Genomic DNA, 17,623 nt, shown 5'->3' with positions numbered 1-17,623 from the left:
GTGCTTCTATGCAGTATTAACTTAGGCTTTGGGATTATTTGAAAGAAAAAATTCCCTGGATGCACACTTGTTTTCTAGATCAATTTGGGATGTATGTGTTATCAACCAAAACATTATCTAGCCTATATTATGTAAAAAAATATTTGTAATTGCAATCTTGTATAGGTTATTTATTACACTGTTTCATTGTCTGCTCAGGGTGGGGCCAGCTATTGATTTAGTCTGGGCAAAATCCCTGGCAGAGTAAATATACTTTCTAAAAGAGATTGTGTCAGTAGTTCTGTGGGTTTAGTCTTTCAAATTTAAACTGCAAACACTTAACGTGTATGAGAAATAGACTATAGCACCCCCCCCCCAGTCATAATCTGCCTGTGCATCCAACAGCCTGTTCGGTCGCTTCAGTGTAACTGGCCTACCCCTGCTTTCTCTGCTGCCACACAGCTGTGTGTGTGTTCTGTCCCTGCAACAAGCTCAGGGGCACACAAAAACCCCACCCCAAAAATAACAGAGAAATCCATTTCTATGTATGGCCTTCATAAACTCTACTGTTATCCTGATTCCAGTATCTACTTGTGCTACCTCTACTTTCCCTGAAGGAAACCTGTTGCTGTGAGGAGTGGTAAGGAAAAGTTATAAGCAGCATAATATATACATACATTCAAAACATGAATGTCAAGAAATTAGTGTTTTTGTTTGTATTGCAGCCTTTTACCTTAAAGCGGTGATACATGAAAGCAACTTTTACTTAGAGAAAATTTATAAAGCTAGTAATACGTAGGTAGTAAGTAAGGAGCTAAATAAATACAAGATTTAAGTGCCTATTATTTGGTTTTTTGTTGAAAGAATGGGATCTGCACATTTTGAGTTTTTCAGAAAGGTTGTGGTGATGAGGCTGTGACTTGTGTGTGAACCAGAGCTTGTGGGACAGTGCAGGGTGCTTAGGCTTTCTCTGCTGGGGGGCTTTGTGGATGAAGGGGGGAGTGGAGGATGTCCGTTCTGCTCTGGGGAGAGGATCTGGGCTCGGTGTTCAGCCTGCCCTGCAGAAGCCTCACATGGGATAAGCCTTGGCTTGTGATGCTGTAGTGAGATGAACCTCTGGGTTTGGGGAGAAAGCTCTTTTGGGCAGTCCTGGGTGCTCCTAGGGAGTGCTTTATGGGTTCAGAATGGGATGGCTGGATTTCTTTTAAACCTGCAATCAGAACTTGACAAAAAGTAAGGAGAAAAAGACAAAAACTTTAAAGAGAATCACTGAAATGTTCTCTGTAGGATTCCTGCAAATGTACGTTGTAAGGTTGAAGGTGTTGTCAATATTATTTATTGTCTACCTGACAGTATTCTGCTATAGCTGTCACTCTAGCAGGTCTGAAATAGGACTTTCTCCCCAGTGGAGCAGTAACCCACTCATATATTTGCATAACTTTCCCCACCAGTCACTGTACTGCCAGCCTGATTTGTCACAGCTGCTCGGAAAGAAAATTTCCGTGGCTCTCAGGAATCCCAGTGCCATTGTGCTCCTGCAGCACCACTAGGGCCCCAGGGTGACATGGGACCACTGGTTCTGCAGGTTGGCTTTGGTGCACTGAGAGCTGCTGGAGTGTGCTGGGATCAAAAAAATAGTGTGATACCAGTACATGTGCCATTGTGGCTCTGGTGGGATTTTTGAGGTTCTGGTTCTGGGTTTTTTTAGTGTCTGATCTTGGCAACCCCTTCACTTTTTTCACATGCTCTCTTCCACCGTGTGCCCAACTGAGAGTTGCAGGGCACAGTCTGGGCTGTTTGTCACCAAACATGTGAGTTCCCCCCTATGCCTTCACATCGTGTCCACCGCGACAAGAATCTGTCCCTGTTCCTTCCACCCTTAATCATGTTTTTCCTCTTCTGAGGCTTCAAGGAAGGAGCTAGAACTTTTCCTCCACTTTCTGGGTAGGAAAAGGCTACGTTGTATCCCAGTTTCCTCACCCTCCCAAATTTACAGGCATGCAGGGGGGTCAGTCCACATTACCCATTCTGCTCTTCATGGGAGTAACAAAGCTGACTTTTTGCCACCAAAACCAAGTAAAGCTTTGTGGGAAATGGCAGCCTGACACTTTTGTAGTACAGAGAAATAGTTGCCCTAGGTTTGCTGCTTGTGTTTGTTTGAAATTCTGAAACAGAGACTGAATAGACCCTTTTGTACAAACTTCTCATCTGCACTGATGGTCATAAAAACTCGACAGTTGCTAGCCTGCAGTATGTGACACACTGGTTCTTTCCTAATCACCATCAGCCAAAAGGACGTGAACACTCCCCAGTGCGCCTTGGGAGATCATTGTGTCCAATGTGCATGCCCTGTAAAACTCCAGTCCTAGGCTGCTGTGGTTATGGACTTTGGCCTTAAGAATAATAGATGCCTAGACCATTAATTGTTTTTATTTTATGTCTCTGTTCTTTTAAAATCAAAATTTCTTGTTCCTTTTATAGGCTGCCATATATTTTGTTTTTGTGTACTAGGAAACAACTTTAGCATCAAGAATTGATTTTTAGTAACATAAAATAACATATTTTGTGTCTATTGTAGTTTGTAACAACATTTTATACGTCATATTTTTATCTCTGAAATGTATTATTTCTTTTTGATGGGCCCCAATTTCAGAAAGTGATATGTTCAGATAGAATTGATTGACTGATTAGAAATATTCAAAATTTTTTCTGCTTTTTAGCTATAATTCTGGGCCTAGTTTTGGAAATAGCATGTGTAATACTGTAATGACATACCTTCCCTTGCCCTTTTAAAATGAAAATTATAAGACTTTTAAATTACAAATCCTTTCCTCAGGCACATACAGTTTTATCCCAAAAGCAGAAAGTAAATACCGTACTTTTGTCCTAAGCCCACACTGTATGATAATAATAATAATAATAAAAAATCCTAAATGCTATATTTGGTAGTGATATATTGCTTAATGGCTACTTTTCTTGTTCTGATAGAAGAAGCAGACTAAGCTTCTTCGCGGCTTTCTTAATGCTGTGAAGTTTCTCTTTTAATTAAAAGAAATACTAGCATCATACTAAGCAGTAGTTATGTTTGGTAAATGGTCTAACCAAACACAACTTTTTGAAACAAGTCTAAATGCCACTTTCTTTGTTCTACATTTCACATCTAAAGCACTTGTCATGCTGTTCATTTGCCATTTGACGGTGGAGCACTTGCACCACATCCATATACGTGCTTCAGCTGCAGATTTTGAAGCTGGATGCATGTACTGCATTATTCTTGGTTTACAGATGTAAAACTTGGACTAAATCAAGGAATGACCTTTTCCAGCAAAGGGCTCAGACACCTACTGTGGGACTTGGGGCACAGTTTGGGCATTTGATCTCACAATTGCAACTCTCTGTTTATCTGTAAGGTTAATCTGAGGAGGTATAAAATACACAAATCCTGTTCCACCATTTATTTTATCCAACAACTGTTCAGATACAAGACATTCACATGACTGGAACATCAAAGGAGTCTGGTAGATCTGGCAGCTGCAAAGTGTGTTTATATGGCAGCATGCGGTCTCCTTGGGGCAGGGGCATAGGACTGGTTGGCCTCAAAAGCTCTCTCCAAAGTAAAGGAGTCTGTGTTTCTGGGTGATCCCACTATTGAAGTCAGAGAAATGCTCCTGTGATAATCATGTTTAAAAAATTATTAGAATCAAAATCAAGAGGAAACTACACATAAGTCATTTCCATACCCACTCCCCTTTACTGTAAATATTGTAAAATTCCCTGTAAATGCCACTGTCCTGCTTCTGCTTCAGTTGACATTGGAAAAGAGGTGTTAATTCAGCATTGTGAAGGGCAAAGAGTTACCATCCACAGTCTCCAGTAACAGATGGAGGCCTTTAAAAGCCAGTTTGCTCTGGGCATTAAACATGCCTGAGCTACAACATTTGATTCTCTTTTGGAGAGAGTAAATGTGTCAGACTGAATATAACAGGCTTTGGTCTTCCAAGGCTATGAAGTAGTACAAAATTTGTCCACTGCTACTGATAACTGACTATAAAGATGTATTTTAAAAGATGCCTGCCTGCAGCTATAAATATAAGCAAGTATTTTAGAGGCCTTTATATATGAAAAGAAACATTCACAAATAAAAATCTTTGCCATCAGAAAATGATGTCTTCAAAATGGCTTCATAGAATCATAGGGGATTATGTGAGAGATAATGAAGGCATCACATTTAAATATTCTTCACTTTGATGCTTTCTTCAGCTTTTGATGATAATCCTTTAAGGTTTTTCAGATCCTAATCTTCTGAGAGAGATTCGAGATGAAGAGATACTTGAAAAGACAATTTCATTTCTTGTGTGTGTGTCACATTGTCTGGAGCTTCATTTTCACTCCAGAGTGTACATGAGGTCAGATCCTGACCTGCTATTCGAATAGTATGTGGACTCTGGACTCTGACAATGCCCCTGGGATTTAAGATGTACACCATATCATTTTGCCATTCTTTTGCTACACTGGGATATACATTTCATGAGATATCTTTGTATGTGTGAAGTATAATCAAGTTTCTTGTTACTTTTTTTCCATCAGTCTGGCAGTATTTTCTGATGAGGAAACCTTGCTGAGCATTCCACATGCCACTGTAAATAAGGTTATGCAAAAAGTGGACTACATTCAGTAAGTGGAAGTTGCTGCTACAGAATAGTTCTAGTGTCGCATGGGAAGGAAGCTGAGTATATCAAATGGCAGAATGTGCCTTTTTCTCAAACAAAGCCGTACTAATCTATTTATCAGTATGTTTCAAAATACTTCCCTTGCATAATATACACTGATGTCTTATCCACACAGGTACTAAAACTGAAGTAGAGAAATTTTAAGATTACAGCAAAGTAGGATTTCAGTGTTTTCTGTGTTTAGCTGGACTGTTTCATTTATTTATCAGTATGTTTCAAAATACTTCCCTTGCATAATATACACTGATGTCTTATCCACACAGGTACTAAAACTGAAGTAGAGAAATTTTAAGATTACAGCAAAGTAGGATTTCAGTGTTTTCTGTGTTTAGCTGGACTGTTTCCATGGTAGTGCACATTTTACAAAGAGGAATTTTACATGCTTTGAGAAGAACTTGCTAGTTTCTTTACGTCTGATTTTATCACATTATCAAATATGGATATAGAAGATTGTGAGTAATATGCTATTAGACAAGTTAGTGCAAAATCATTTAGTAAGCATTGTCCTTCTTAGGTTTTTTTCATCCACAGCAGCCCAAAGTGTTATTAATACTGAACCAAAAATGTTATTTTTCTGTTCCCATGAGCTGTCATTTATAGTGGCCAGAACTGTGACTTTATGGTGAAAGCCACTTTGATGTTCCACGTGTTTTGCAGTGAGGGTCATTAATTACATATGGCCTTTTGTGATGGCCAGTGGGAAGTAAGGTTCAACCAGGCACTTGTCTCTTACCTGTTCACATGTACTCTGAGCAGGCTGTGATAGAATTTATGTGATAGCAGAGAGCAATGAGGAAAGGAGAGTCAGTCTCCAACCTGAATTGAGTACAAAGGTGCTTTTCCTCCTTCCTGTATTCATTCCGCCCTATCCCATGCACCTGTGAGAATGGAGTAATCACAGACCTTATCCTTGTGCTCTTGTTTGGAGGCATGACATCCTCTTTTTCAAGCTACCAGTGACTGATGATATTTTCCTAGTCTGGCAACTGCCAAGTTTGTACTTTATTAGGCAAGACCAGTTGCCTTTCATGTGTTCAGCCAAATTTCTGTTCTTGATGTCTTTCAAGACAAATTTTTGGGTTAGTACTGGGGTATGGAAATGTGACCAGAGGAGGCACATCCAGCTTTAACTTACCATAAGCTTATAAAAGAGTCATGTGAGTTTTTCTCAAGGATACAAAGAACATTGAAATTGCTTGATTCATAGGGTTAAAAGATTCCAGAGTAAAATGTTCTTATTTGGTTTTAGAAAGGGAAAATTGAACTTAAAAATGTCCAAAAACCCCAGGCCTTTTAAGTGATTCTAAATCACTGGGGTGCTTTAAAAAATAATTTCACTGTAACTTGATTTTTAGTTGTCTGCCCCTCCCTTTTGCTGTCATGGTACATTCATCCTCTCTGTTTTCCTAAAAGAGAGTGTTGTTATTGCTGTTTATTTTAAGATATCCACTGGAATTTTTCCTGCAACACTGCAAAAATTTCAGGGAGGGATATGTTTTAGTATTCTGCATTATTAATATTTTTTTTATATCTCTGTAATTAAAATAATGAAGTTTTAATGACTATTCTTCTCTAAACCCTGGGCTTCTGCATTTCTAGCCTAAGAAGCTGAGGATAGTCAATGCCAGGTGCAGCCAGAATATTGCTGCAGCCCCACAACATATCATTTTTTGTAACATTATTCAAATTAGGCTCTGCACTCATAATTCTGTTGTTTCCTTTATTGCTGTTGTAAAGCAAATGGTTCTTTTATACAAATGTTATCTCCTGGCTATTAATTCAGCAGTTATTTTGGATTATGGCACTCCTGTTAAATTTAGGAATGTAAAACCTCATAAATATTTAAAAGTTTGAGACTGACGTGGGAAGAAATCGTTTTTGACTTGCTTTGTTAATATCCTGTTGTTCAATTTGTAATAGATTTGGAATATATTGTTATTTCTCCATTGTTTGACAAATGAAAAAACAATTTTAGTTGAGCAACTGTGTCAAGTGTTCTACCTTGAATTGCAACAGGCTGGCAATAGTGTTGGTTTCCAGTAAAAAATAGCAAGGAAAAGATCTGTTTCTCTTTAAGAGGCCAAAAATTCTGAAAATGTTAATCAGAGCCCACTTCAAAGTTAATGAAAATGCAGCAATGGGTTTTTAAAGATTGTTTTGACAAAACAATTTCAAGAAGCTCTGCTCACAATCAAGTGCTTCTCTTTCTGCTTGTTATTTAAGCTTTTCACTAAGGAACTACGGAGCATGATGTACAAATGTGTTTCTTCCCAAAAAGGGATTATACTAAGAATCTTATTTCTATCCAGTGACTATGTTCATAGACTAAATATTAGTGTGCATCTCCAATATCCCCCAAGTCTCTGAAGAGTAACTGAACGATTTAAAAAGTCACAATTTTTGTAAGATTGCTGGAGGTCTGGACAGCACAGTCTCTGGGCCAGCATTTCTGCTTCACACCTAGCCTTATTTATTTATTTATATCCTTCCTTCCTGCCTTCCTTACACTGGGAAGTACAGACATAGTTTTTCAGATCTTAAAGGCTGTTAAGGTGTAACTCCTGTTGGGATCATCTAGAAGTATTCCAGTATTTCAATGATCACTCAGAAAAACATGCTGAATTGATTCAACCTGGGAAAGTATGTTAGCAGACAACTGAGTGTGTAGTTAACAGAACTTGCATCTCTGGAGCATGCATGCTCCAGAGGTTCTTCAGCTGTGTCCTGGGATGACACTTGATAGGTTTGTTGTATTTCCTGTATCAGTTAAGCTCCCTGGCACAGCACCATGACTTTCTGAGGTACTGGCATGCTTTACTGGGTACTGAACCGAATAGACTTTTCTTCTACCTAGCAAATAAGTTAAAACCACAGTGTTAATACTATTTTATGACAGGCTACCACCATCTTCTCTTACATGGTGTAGCTAAAGCAGCTTAATCTCTGCATAAAGTAATTATTGAGGTGGCACTTTGTCTTCAGCCAAAAGATTTTTAATGTCAGTAATTTGTAGTTAGAGTGCAGTATTTCAAAACACAGGTTTTCAAAAAGGAAAACCATAGTCACATAGAAGCTGTAACAGTGAAGGTGAACTTACATTACAGTTGCATTAACTAATTGGTATTTTATGCAAGTGCATAGCTGAATATGCCACACCAGCTGAATCCATGTGACTAATTCAGCATTGTCCAGCCCATAGCCTGTGAGCTGGATCCAGCCCCTTTGTGAGGCTTCTACCTGACCCATCACCTTCTCACTGCAGATGACAGGGGACAGATGCTCCTTCAGGAGATTCATCCCCCTGCACCTGCCCTCTCTAGAGAGATGAGCAGCAAGTCTGAAGGGCCGTAAGGAAGGGTAGAGAAGCCTGGGAGTTTTGTCAGCACCTCTGCCTGGCTCATGCAGGTGCTGCCACTGAGCAGGCCACAGCACATCTGTGTGCTGAGCTAAGTACATTAGCCAGTCCAGCACACATTCCTATTTTGTGTGTGCATGAGAAGCTCATTCCTCTCTTACAAACAGAAGTCCCTGTTACACAGACAAAGAAAAATGTAAGGCTTTTGCTGGTTTTTTATTGGCTTACTATATAATCAGCATGTTGAAAATTCTTTTATTTTACTTTGGAGAGTACTTCTGCTAGACATTTCTTGTATTCCTCTTCTTTTAGTTCTATGTGTGTGTAGTGAACAGTGTAAAGCAAAGGGCACTTGTATGCTTACGATTGTGAAGACATTTGGATGAAGAAATTCTGCAGAGCAGTATATTTACTTTGCATTTCTAAGTGGTAGCAATTACAGCTCCCAGCTTCTGGCTATCCAGCTGTTTCTTGCATTACAGCACTGTCGTTTGCATTGGAATATATTGTGTTACTGCAGTAGCTGTAAAGTGGTCAGCTTTCAGTCTAAATGCTGTATCTGGGCTCCAGTTGGGATGGTGAACATATTTCCTGCTCATACGAGGTTCTTCTCCTTCCCACCGTTTCCACACTCTGTTAGCTTGATGTGTTTGTATTTCTCAGATGAAGACTTACTGATCAGCATTTGAATCAAGCAGGGGATGTATTGGCAGGTCAAAACTGATGTACAGTTTGTTTCTTGTAAGAGTGAAAAAAAAGAAAAAAAGACTGAAGTTTTGAATCAGATATTTCCCTTTGGCATTTTCAGGCAGCAAACATCCCTCTGGTGTCAGAGCTTGGCATTGACAATATCCATTTTGATGACTTCTCGCTCGATGTGGATGCCATGATTACTGCAGCCCTGCGGATGTTCATGGAGCTTGGAATGGTTCAGAAATTTAAAATTGACTATGAGGTAACCATCTGCGCTGCAAATATCTGCTGCTTTTGTCTTGGCACTGCTCTGTCCATTTGTACACATTTAGTAGCCCTGCTACAAATTGTACTTTCAATTTCAGACACTGTGTAGGTGGCTTTTGACGGTGCGGAAGAACTATCGAATGGTTTTGTATCACAACTGGAGGCACGCTTTCAACGTCTGCCAGCTGATGTTTGCCATGTTAACTGTGAGTATCCAGCTACACAATCCCCTAAGAGCTTTTACTGACACATTGCCTAACCTGTCTAAACATTTCCCAGCATTCAATTTCTTTTCTAGTTATTATGCTACTTATTTCCAGTAGCAAAGCAGACTGAACTTGCTCAACTTAAGGCAGCACATTATTTGGCAAAACCGTATAGTGTTTTAGTGACAGTGATATCACAGAGACATTAAAGTGACTGAAAACAGATGGCAGTCTTGGAGTGCTCTTGTTATTGCAGATCTTGATCTTACAAGATGTTTTTCTTTTGGAACTCTTTGATTTGACATTTATTTCAAAATCCTGGTCGGGAACTACAAAACCAAAGAAGATTAGAATTCCAAAGTATTTATTTTGTTGATATTTATTATCTCCTTATCCAGCTTCATCTAAATAGTTTTAGAAGGTACTGCCTCAAAACATTTGAAAATCATCTTCCAGCATAGTGATCTAAGTGAATCTTGAGTCTCCACTGGACACAGTTGACACTTAGGGGTTTTACTGCCACGTATCTCCAGCAGTACCTGTAGCTCCTTTCAGCATACAAGTAAATTCTGCTGAAAGTACCACTGCTAGCATACCAGAAAAAGTATGCTGCTCTCTCTCCCTACCTCACAGCAACCTCACTGCGTGAAGTAACACGTTTGGCTAGTTAATTCTTGTACCAATAAAAAACTCAGTGGTCCTGGATGCTAGAATTTTGTGTGTTAGGCAAGAAAAAAAGTCTGACTTCCACTAGCAGGTAGATGTTGTTCTAGTGCTTGGTCCATCCCAGCAGGGTGGGTGTATTTCTGTGAGTGTTGATGGAGGCATAGTGAAGCTGTACCATACACCATGAGACAAAGGAAAGGGAGATGTTCAGTGAGAGAATGGTCACCTCTTCCTCTGGGCATGAGGCTGCTGAGCTGAGCAGAGTTAACATTGTTTCAGCAGGCACTTGCTGATGCTCTCTAAGGAAATTTGGTGATAATGCCTGGGTGTTGGTAGTCTTTAAGGTTTTATGAACTTGACATGCTTTTTTTTTCAGTTTTAGAAAAACGAAAAGCATTTTACTCTGATGAGTATGGGCAAAGGCAGGCGATGCCGCTGGGTGTGAATTACAGTAATTTCTGCCAGAAACTGCCAGGGGTGGGGAGCCTCCAGCCCCAGCGGTGACACCCCTAGGTGGAGCTCCGAGGCCAGGTTTGCGGCATGCTGCTCTGTCGGTGGGACCAGGCATCTCCATCCCGGCTAGTGGTGCCCGCATTGGGGCCAGCAGGGAGGAAGCAGGGCCCTGCTGCTCCAGCAGCCACCAGCAGCCTCCCGGGCCTCCATCGACAGATGCTCTGACCGTGGTTCTCACAGCATAATTTCAGAATCCTTTTAGCAGTCAGCACAGGGATGCAACTGTCTCTGGAATGTGATCCGGCATTTTTAAGCCAAGTTCATTTCCTCACCCATGCTCCTGGTAATAAACAGAATGAGCAATTCCATGTGCAGGGCTGGATGTGAGTGGCCACAGCATTGGACTCACCACACATCTTGCCCCACTTTGCTCTGGCTGAGAACAGAATAAGTTCAGATGTGTGATCTGTTTGGTCTGCTCTCCCTTCCAGAGCCAGGAAGATTCATTTTGTGCAAAAACAAAGACACAAAAGAAAGACTCAAGACTAGTAATAATACAAGGCTTGCTCCTACTGTGTTTGTCTTGGGGATACCATCCAAGTTAGTGTGTGCCTTCTTTTTTCACTGGTAAAAAGGGGAAAATTCTTTGACAAACCCTTTGAAGGGCTTATCAGAGCCTTTCTCTGCTGGTCGAGAAGGCACTGCTTTGTACAGTTATTGCCCCTTATTTCTGATTTTTCCATGATAGTCAGCAAATACAGACTGCCCCAAAAATATAAACCAGTAATTCTATTTTAGGGCATTTTCAGGTAGGATTTACCACAGCAGAGTAATGTCTAACCTGTAATGCAGTAGCCTCTAAGGGCCACCATACTCCCACTGAATGCACAAGGAAAATTCAGCTGTGTTGAACAAGCCGAACAACAGAAATTCAACAAAGAGTAAACCAGTTGTTTCATTCCTGGTAAACTCAGCCTTTTGCATATCTAAAGCATGTTCCTGTATATCTAAGTATGTATTTTCTCTCTCCTGAACAATTATAAGCCCAGTTCTGCAAGCCATAGTTCTATATTTCAGATGCCCAAGTATTCTGAAGAGAAGCACTGCAGCAAGACTGCTCCAGCAGGTTACGGGAGTACATGAGAGTAAATGCAGGATCAAGCCCAGGCTTCATTATCAATGCCTTTGCCAAGTTCACATTGATACTTATTTCAAAGGGCAAAAATGAACAAGTAAGCAATACCAAATTAAAATCCCATCTGGTGTGCTAATAACAAAACATATAGATGTGGGGCAAGGTATAATGAATGCAATTCATTTCCTCACATGAAAGAATGACCTCCATAACTCACTGGAGACTCTGCCACTCGTGAGTTATGGGTCATTCCTTTTCTGGTGAAAATAAATTTTACTGCACCATCGTCTATAGCCATGTATTCTTTTTTCTCTTGTAAATTCAGAAAACAGGGAAATGTAATCCTCTGTTTACTTGCATTATGTTCAAAGACGATATCCCCTTACTGTAGTATTGTTTTAAATGAAATGTTTTTTACTACATGACATATGATATATTTCTTTCATATATTCAGTGACAAGACTTTTCATTAAATAAAATGTGCCATTTATTTTTGAGATATTGCTACTGTTAATAAATTCCTTAATCGGCTTTCCTGCATTTGCAATACAGGCTGAATCCTTGAATTTAATCAAAGCTTGGATTACACTAAAGAATATTTATTACAACATCAATTTTATATTATAAAACTTCTCTTTTAAGTTGTTTTAACTTAGCCATGAATATTTTCTCTAGATTGAAACTTGACACATGATGTGTTGTCAGTTAGAAACTATTTTTAATCCCTTTTTATAAATAGACCTCTATTATTATTTGTTATGCAAGAGCTATGTTGAAAAAAATAAAAAGTGAAAGCACTATTTTTAGAGGATTTTTTCTACTTGGGTAGATGTTACTGAAATTAAACAAAAAGCAATTCTGCTAGAAATCAGGCGAATCTCTTTCCTATTATTCAAGTTATTCTGTACACCAGTGGATTCTACACAAAATTAATCGGTTTTTTCCTCATACTTGATTATCTTTTCTGATGTGTAAACTTTAAGTAATTATAAAGCTTTTGTAGCAAGTCTTGCACTTCCTCAATTCCCACTGAAATGCATTCCTGAGCACCTGGGGGAGCTTGGCTCCCTGTACTGCCTAAGTATTAACTGTGGCCACATATCAGACTGTCTAAACAGAGGCTACTTAGATTTGAAAGTGCATTTCTTTAAGTAGAATTTGTGGTCTTCAGGGTGAATAGCAGAGCTTTCACAGAGTATTGCAGCAATTGATTGACATTTCTGAGTGGGGTGTAAGTTCCCACCAGGTAAGGGCAACAAGTCCCATTGTACCACTTAAACCCTCTTCTTGCCAGTGGGTGAAATTATGCCCTGTTGAAAATCAATGACATTTGGAATTCTTACATGGTATTAGTGTTCAGCCTTGGTCTGGTCCTCCAACACAAATGTATTTTGTGTTTCTTGTATGTAATTTCCTTTCATGCGAACTACATCATGTGGCTAATTGAGGAGTGTCACTGGAGACTGGCACTGTGAAAAGACAAGTGTTACGATTTTCCAGCTCAGCCAGTCGTTTTTGTGGGCAACACGCCCTTCTGCTTCTGAAGAAGCAGGTTGTTTCTGCCATGGGTAAGAGACACAGCACCAGTGAGGTGGTGTCCCACAGACGCTCTAGCACCTCCTCCAGACAGGATCTGTTCAGGATGCTTAAGGTTAGCAATAACAGTAAGTGTTTCTTTTCTGACATGAGCCAGTTGAGGCAGGAATACTGCTATGACAAGTATCCGCAAGGAGAAGCATAGTGGTAAAAAAATGTTTCTAGGATTAATTCCCCCATTCACATAGTCAGTCATGTCTGATCTGCTTGTACGGAATTTCATTGCATTTGTTTTCAAATATCTCTTCCAAATTCAAGTGGGTATCTGCAGCAGAAATATGCCCTTTGACACATTTAAATCATTTGACTCCTTAAATCATGCCACTTCATTTCACTGTCACAGATTTTTAAAAAATCTCCTAATAGTTCATAACAGTTCCATAGAGTATATTTTACCTGGGTTCTTTTAAAGGTCTTCCAATTTAACATGTCAGCTATCCCTGACAGTAGGAGTTGACTAAGATGGTCATCTCAGGATTCAGGAAATCTTTCTAAGTACTTATCTAAACATTAATTTCAAAATGGAATCAGCTTGGTTTTGGTTTTTTATTTCTCTGATAGAAAAATCCAGTTCCTGTCTCAGTTTGCCATTACTGGTATTTGTTTTCAGCTCTTTGTGCCTTTAGTGCCTCCTGGGTAGCAGAGAAATGGCATGCTGGAAATGCAACAGAGAGATAATAACAGATCACTCCAAGGACATTATCTATTCTGCTAACCATCTGACATACAGCAGGGAATAGAATATGACAATAAAGCATTTATCTTCTCCTTACCGAAACGTTCATGGTTTCAAAACAAAGTTGACTGTTGCTCGATGGACTAACATTACTTATCCCTTTTGCTACTGATCGTTACAGCTGCTATTTTTTTTCTGCTCTCAGACTGCAGGATTTCAGGAGATTCTAACTGAAATTGAAATTTTAGCTTTGATTGTGGGATGCTTATGTCACGACCTTGACCACAGGGGAACCAACAATGCCTTCCAAGCCAAGTAAGCTTTCTAATTCTTACTATTTTAATTTGGTTTTCTTCCATGGGAGAGCAAAAGGTGACCAGGATAAAGAATGAAGCATTAATTTCAAGCCTGCTAGGCCAAGGCCAAGTACTCTTATTCCTGAGTGCAGTGAGGGACTATCCATCTTTATCATTCTCTGTTCCTTTAAGTAATTGCTGGCTTGTCCTTTGTAGCTGGCTGTTGAACTGACACCACATATTGAAATGTGGTGCCAAAACTTGATGTTCTTTTCAGGCTCAGCTGTTACTGATTCTGACTTTCAACTCAGGAAGTACCTAAATTGTCTGTGTGGGTTGTTCTTGCTGACTGGGGTGCATGACATTAAACAAAACCTTGTTCTACTATTGAGAAGAAAAGAAAATAAGTGAAACTGAAACAATGCTTTCACAAAAACCATGCTGCTGCCTTCAGGCACAGTGAGGTAGAAGCAGGTTTGTAGAAAGTTTAAGGGTGGTACTTATAACTGTGTAGGTAAGGGAACTCCTTAGACTAAGGTCAAATTCATTCCAAAATCTGTGTTCCCTGATAATGGGAGGGACAACAGAAAATGTCCCCAGCAACATCCTGGCCAAGCTGTGAAATAAAGCTGCCAGACACAGAGATTCCTTCAATCCCATGTTGTTTTCTTCACTCAACGGTTACTCTGCAGTCAGAATTTGAGGCCCAAAGGCATTCCTGTCCTGCAGATCCCACTGTGCATTTTCAGCTTTTTCTGTCCTGCCATACTGCTAATCATCCAGTGTGATGGGGGAGTGGTCAAAAGGTTGTCCAAAGATACTTGAAAGGCGGAGTGATGCTGTATTAGCCTATTTTGTCCTACCTTTTGCAGAAGTACTCTGCTGCAATGTGTGTATGCATGAGCTGCTGCATTTCTGGGGGCAAGTTGCCTCAGTGACCATCACTCAAACTGATGTTTCTGATGTTCACTAAGCTGCCATTTCCTGAGGTATTGGTGTTGCCATACAATCTCAATGAAACAATGACACTGTCTGGATCTTCAATCACCATAGCAGGGAAAATCAATTGCAGTGCTCAAAAGACAGAACTTGTGGTGCAAAGGTTACCAAGCACTGCTAGATGCCTTTTTGCAGCTGAGTCTTGAAGAGAATCAAAATAGATGAGACAAATGGGAAGGAAGCTCAGCTGATTGATGTTTATGTTCCTAATTTACAAAAACGAGACCTAAGATTTACATCCTGGCCATTTTAGGCTCTGATTAAGTTAACCACTTCTCTGCTGTACCATTACACAAGAGCACCTTTTGTGCAGAGGAATGGCTGAGTTAAAGGTACAGGGTTCAGCATTAGACTGCTATCATTTATACTTGTATGACAGCAGAGTATGGAGAGGAGGCTACCATTTTATGACTCCATAAAGAAACTGCTGAAGACATTTAATGAAAGACAAACATTACCACACATGTATAAAACATCCCTGAAAACAGAAGCTGTAGTTTTCGTAACGCCAACTATGATTTATTCCTCTAACCTGACATAAATTTAAGCATCACATTTTCCTATTTTATCTTCAGTGTCCAATACTGCTGTTCTGTATGATGAAAGTTCAAGAGGTATATGATGGAGGCAATATCACAGTTGTCTCAAACGGCTCTGTTATATATGTCAACATCACATTCTCTAGGGATGATGTTTCCTGGACATCCTGTTCTCTCATATAGCTGCTTCTGATAATTAAGTATCAGTATGGTGCAGTTTTATGGTATATGCTCCTAGGAGACTCCTTCTGTCTCTAGCATAAACTCTTACTCTCATTTCTTTGGAAAGAAAACCCATCTTGTCACTTTAGGCTGGGTCCCAGAAGTGAAGTACTTTGCCTGAAGTGCTTTGGTACTTGGTGAACAGTGACCGTTTTGACAATCCAGTCCCATTCCCAGCACTTCCCAGCAATTTGCAATTTTATAATTTTATTCTGTACATTTTTGTCCTTTAAACTTAGAAAACCCACCTGCTCTGTACATTTTGAATCTGATTTTGGTTTAGACAGTAAATGTGATGAGAAAATACATTCTAGAGATATGCTAAGCTTTACTTTCATATTCACTGCTTTTACTTGTGGTCTTTTGTTTGCCTTAGTATTTGCAGTTGGGTTTGTTGTTGTGTTTTGGGGTTTTATTTTAAGAGTTTGTAGTTGCCCATTGTAAGCCCTTATGTTTATGCCTATTAAGAATTAAAAATAAAAGGTAGCAGGAGAACAGCCGATCCCAGCTGAAGGACGTTATTGTGTGTCTTTACTGTGCAGTGCTGTGCCTGTGCTGTTGCTGTTGCTGAGGCACTTGGAAAGTTGCATTACACAATTTCCTGTAGTTCTAGAAAAATCTTTAGTCAGGTGACAATATTTAACAAAGTCTGGAACATAAATGCTTTGTATCTGGATTTAAATTAGTATTTTGATCTCATCAATTGTCTTAAGTGGGGTTGCTGAAGTGGAGGTGGAGAGTGTGGCTGTGTACTTTTGTTACTAAATTGTCTATGAAACCTGCTTCGTAAGCAGACGAGCGGGATTTGTTGACTTCCCGTGTTCTGTTTCAGGAGTGGATCAGCCTTAGCTCAGCTCTACGGCACCTCTGCTACCTTGGAGCACCACCATTTCAATCACGCTGTCATGATTCTCCAAAGTGAGGTACAAAAGCATTACTGTTAATCTCACTGTAAACTGTTGGGCAGTTTCAGCTGGAGAAAGGAAATACCACATACAGTACCTTTTTAATGCCCTCTCCTTGAGGAATTATTTATTGGTTACCACAAAGGTCACAACCAGCACAAAATTAAACAACTACAAATGATCATAGAGCCCAGAGATTATATTTGTCTCAATCAGCGAGGGGCAAGGAGAATACATCCTAATCATATTGTCGGCTTTTCTCCATCTTCTTACATATATCCTGGTTTAGAGGTAGCTGAAACAGGTGCTCACCTTTCCCCACAGGTGTCATATTCAGAGTATCAGAGCCATCTTTTACTGCACCATTTCTTTGGCAGCCTTTCTGTAATCAGTATTTTTATGATTTTTTTGTAATTTAATACACTATTTTTAAAAATTAAAATCAGTAATATCATGCTGTCCAAAGTACATTAATTGCTTTGCAGATACCTGTGAAGACATAGGTCTTGCCTAGAATATCTTGCATGCAACAGTATACAGCATGCACTACCCCAGCGATTTAATAACTGAGAAAAGTAGAAGGATGGACATGCAGTCCTTTTAAAACAGTGGATGTGTTTTCTTAATTCACACAGATTGGTTGCTACAAAATGCATTCAGTAAATATAAAAATTGTTGTTCATGCAGCACAGTTGGAGACCATAGCTTGATCTGTAGTAACTTCTGAAGAGATCTGCAATGTCTCATCATCACAGACAAATGGGAACAGGGTGATGGCTTTACCTCTGTGTGCACTGCCAGGGAGATTTGTCACAGAACTGCACCTTTATTGTTCAATTTCTTGACATTATACTTCAAAAGCAAACATGGGAAAAGAGAGCACTGGCATGAGATTTTAACAGCTCT

At 39.6% G+C, this 17,623-nt stretch overlaps 1 protein-coding gene and 1 long non-coding RNA gene across 6 annotated transcripts in view; one reads left to right on the top strand and one right to left on the bottom strand.

The window, feature by feature from the left end:
• The window catches only part of PDE11A (phosphodiesterase 11A), a 117,713-nt gene that overhangs the window by 70,031 nt on the left and 30,059 nt on the right, over positions 1–17,623 (top strand). For all 3 annotated transcript variants that reach the window (XM_039555242.1, XM_019290330.3, XM_020585056.2), the window contains 4 exons: positions 8,873–9,019; positions 9,123–9,230; positions 13,962–14,071; positions 16,645–16,735. In XM_039555242.1, coding sequence (XP_039411176.1) covers positions 8,873–9,019; positions 9,123–9,230; positions 13,962–14,071; positions 16,645–16,735 — 456 coding nt within the window. The remainder of the gene's footprint in view (positions 1–8,872; positions 9,020–9,122; positions 9,231–13,961; positions 14,072–16,644; positions 16,736–17,623) is intronic.
• Positions 1–17,623, bottom strand: part of LOC109145663 — a 108,132-nt gene that overhangs the window by 67,690 nt on the left and 22,819 nt on the right. The window lies entirely within an intron of this gene.

Source organism: Corvus cornix, chromosome 7, assembly GCF_000738735.6.
Source record: "Corvus cornix cornix isolate S_Up_H32 chromosome 7, ASM73873v5, whole genome shotgun sequence".
Taxonomy (NCBI): Eukaryota; Metazoa; Chordata; class Aves; order Passeriformes; family Corvidae; genus Corvus; species Corvus cornix.
The sequence above is the reverse complement of the archived record's forward strand: the minus strand, read 5'-3'. Positions and strand labels throughout refer to the sequence as shown.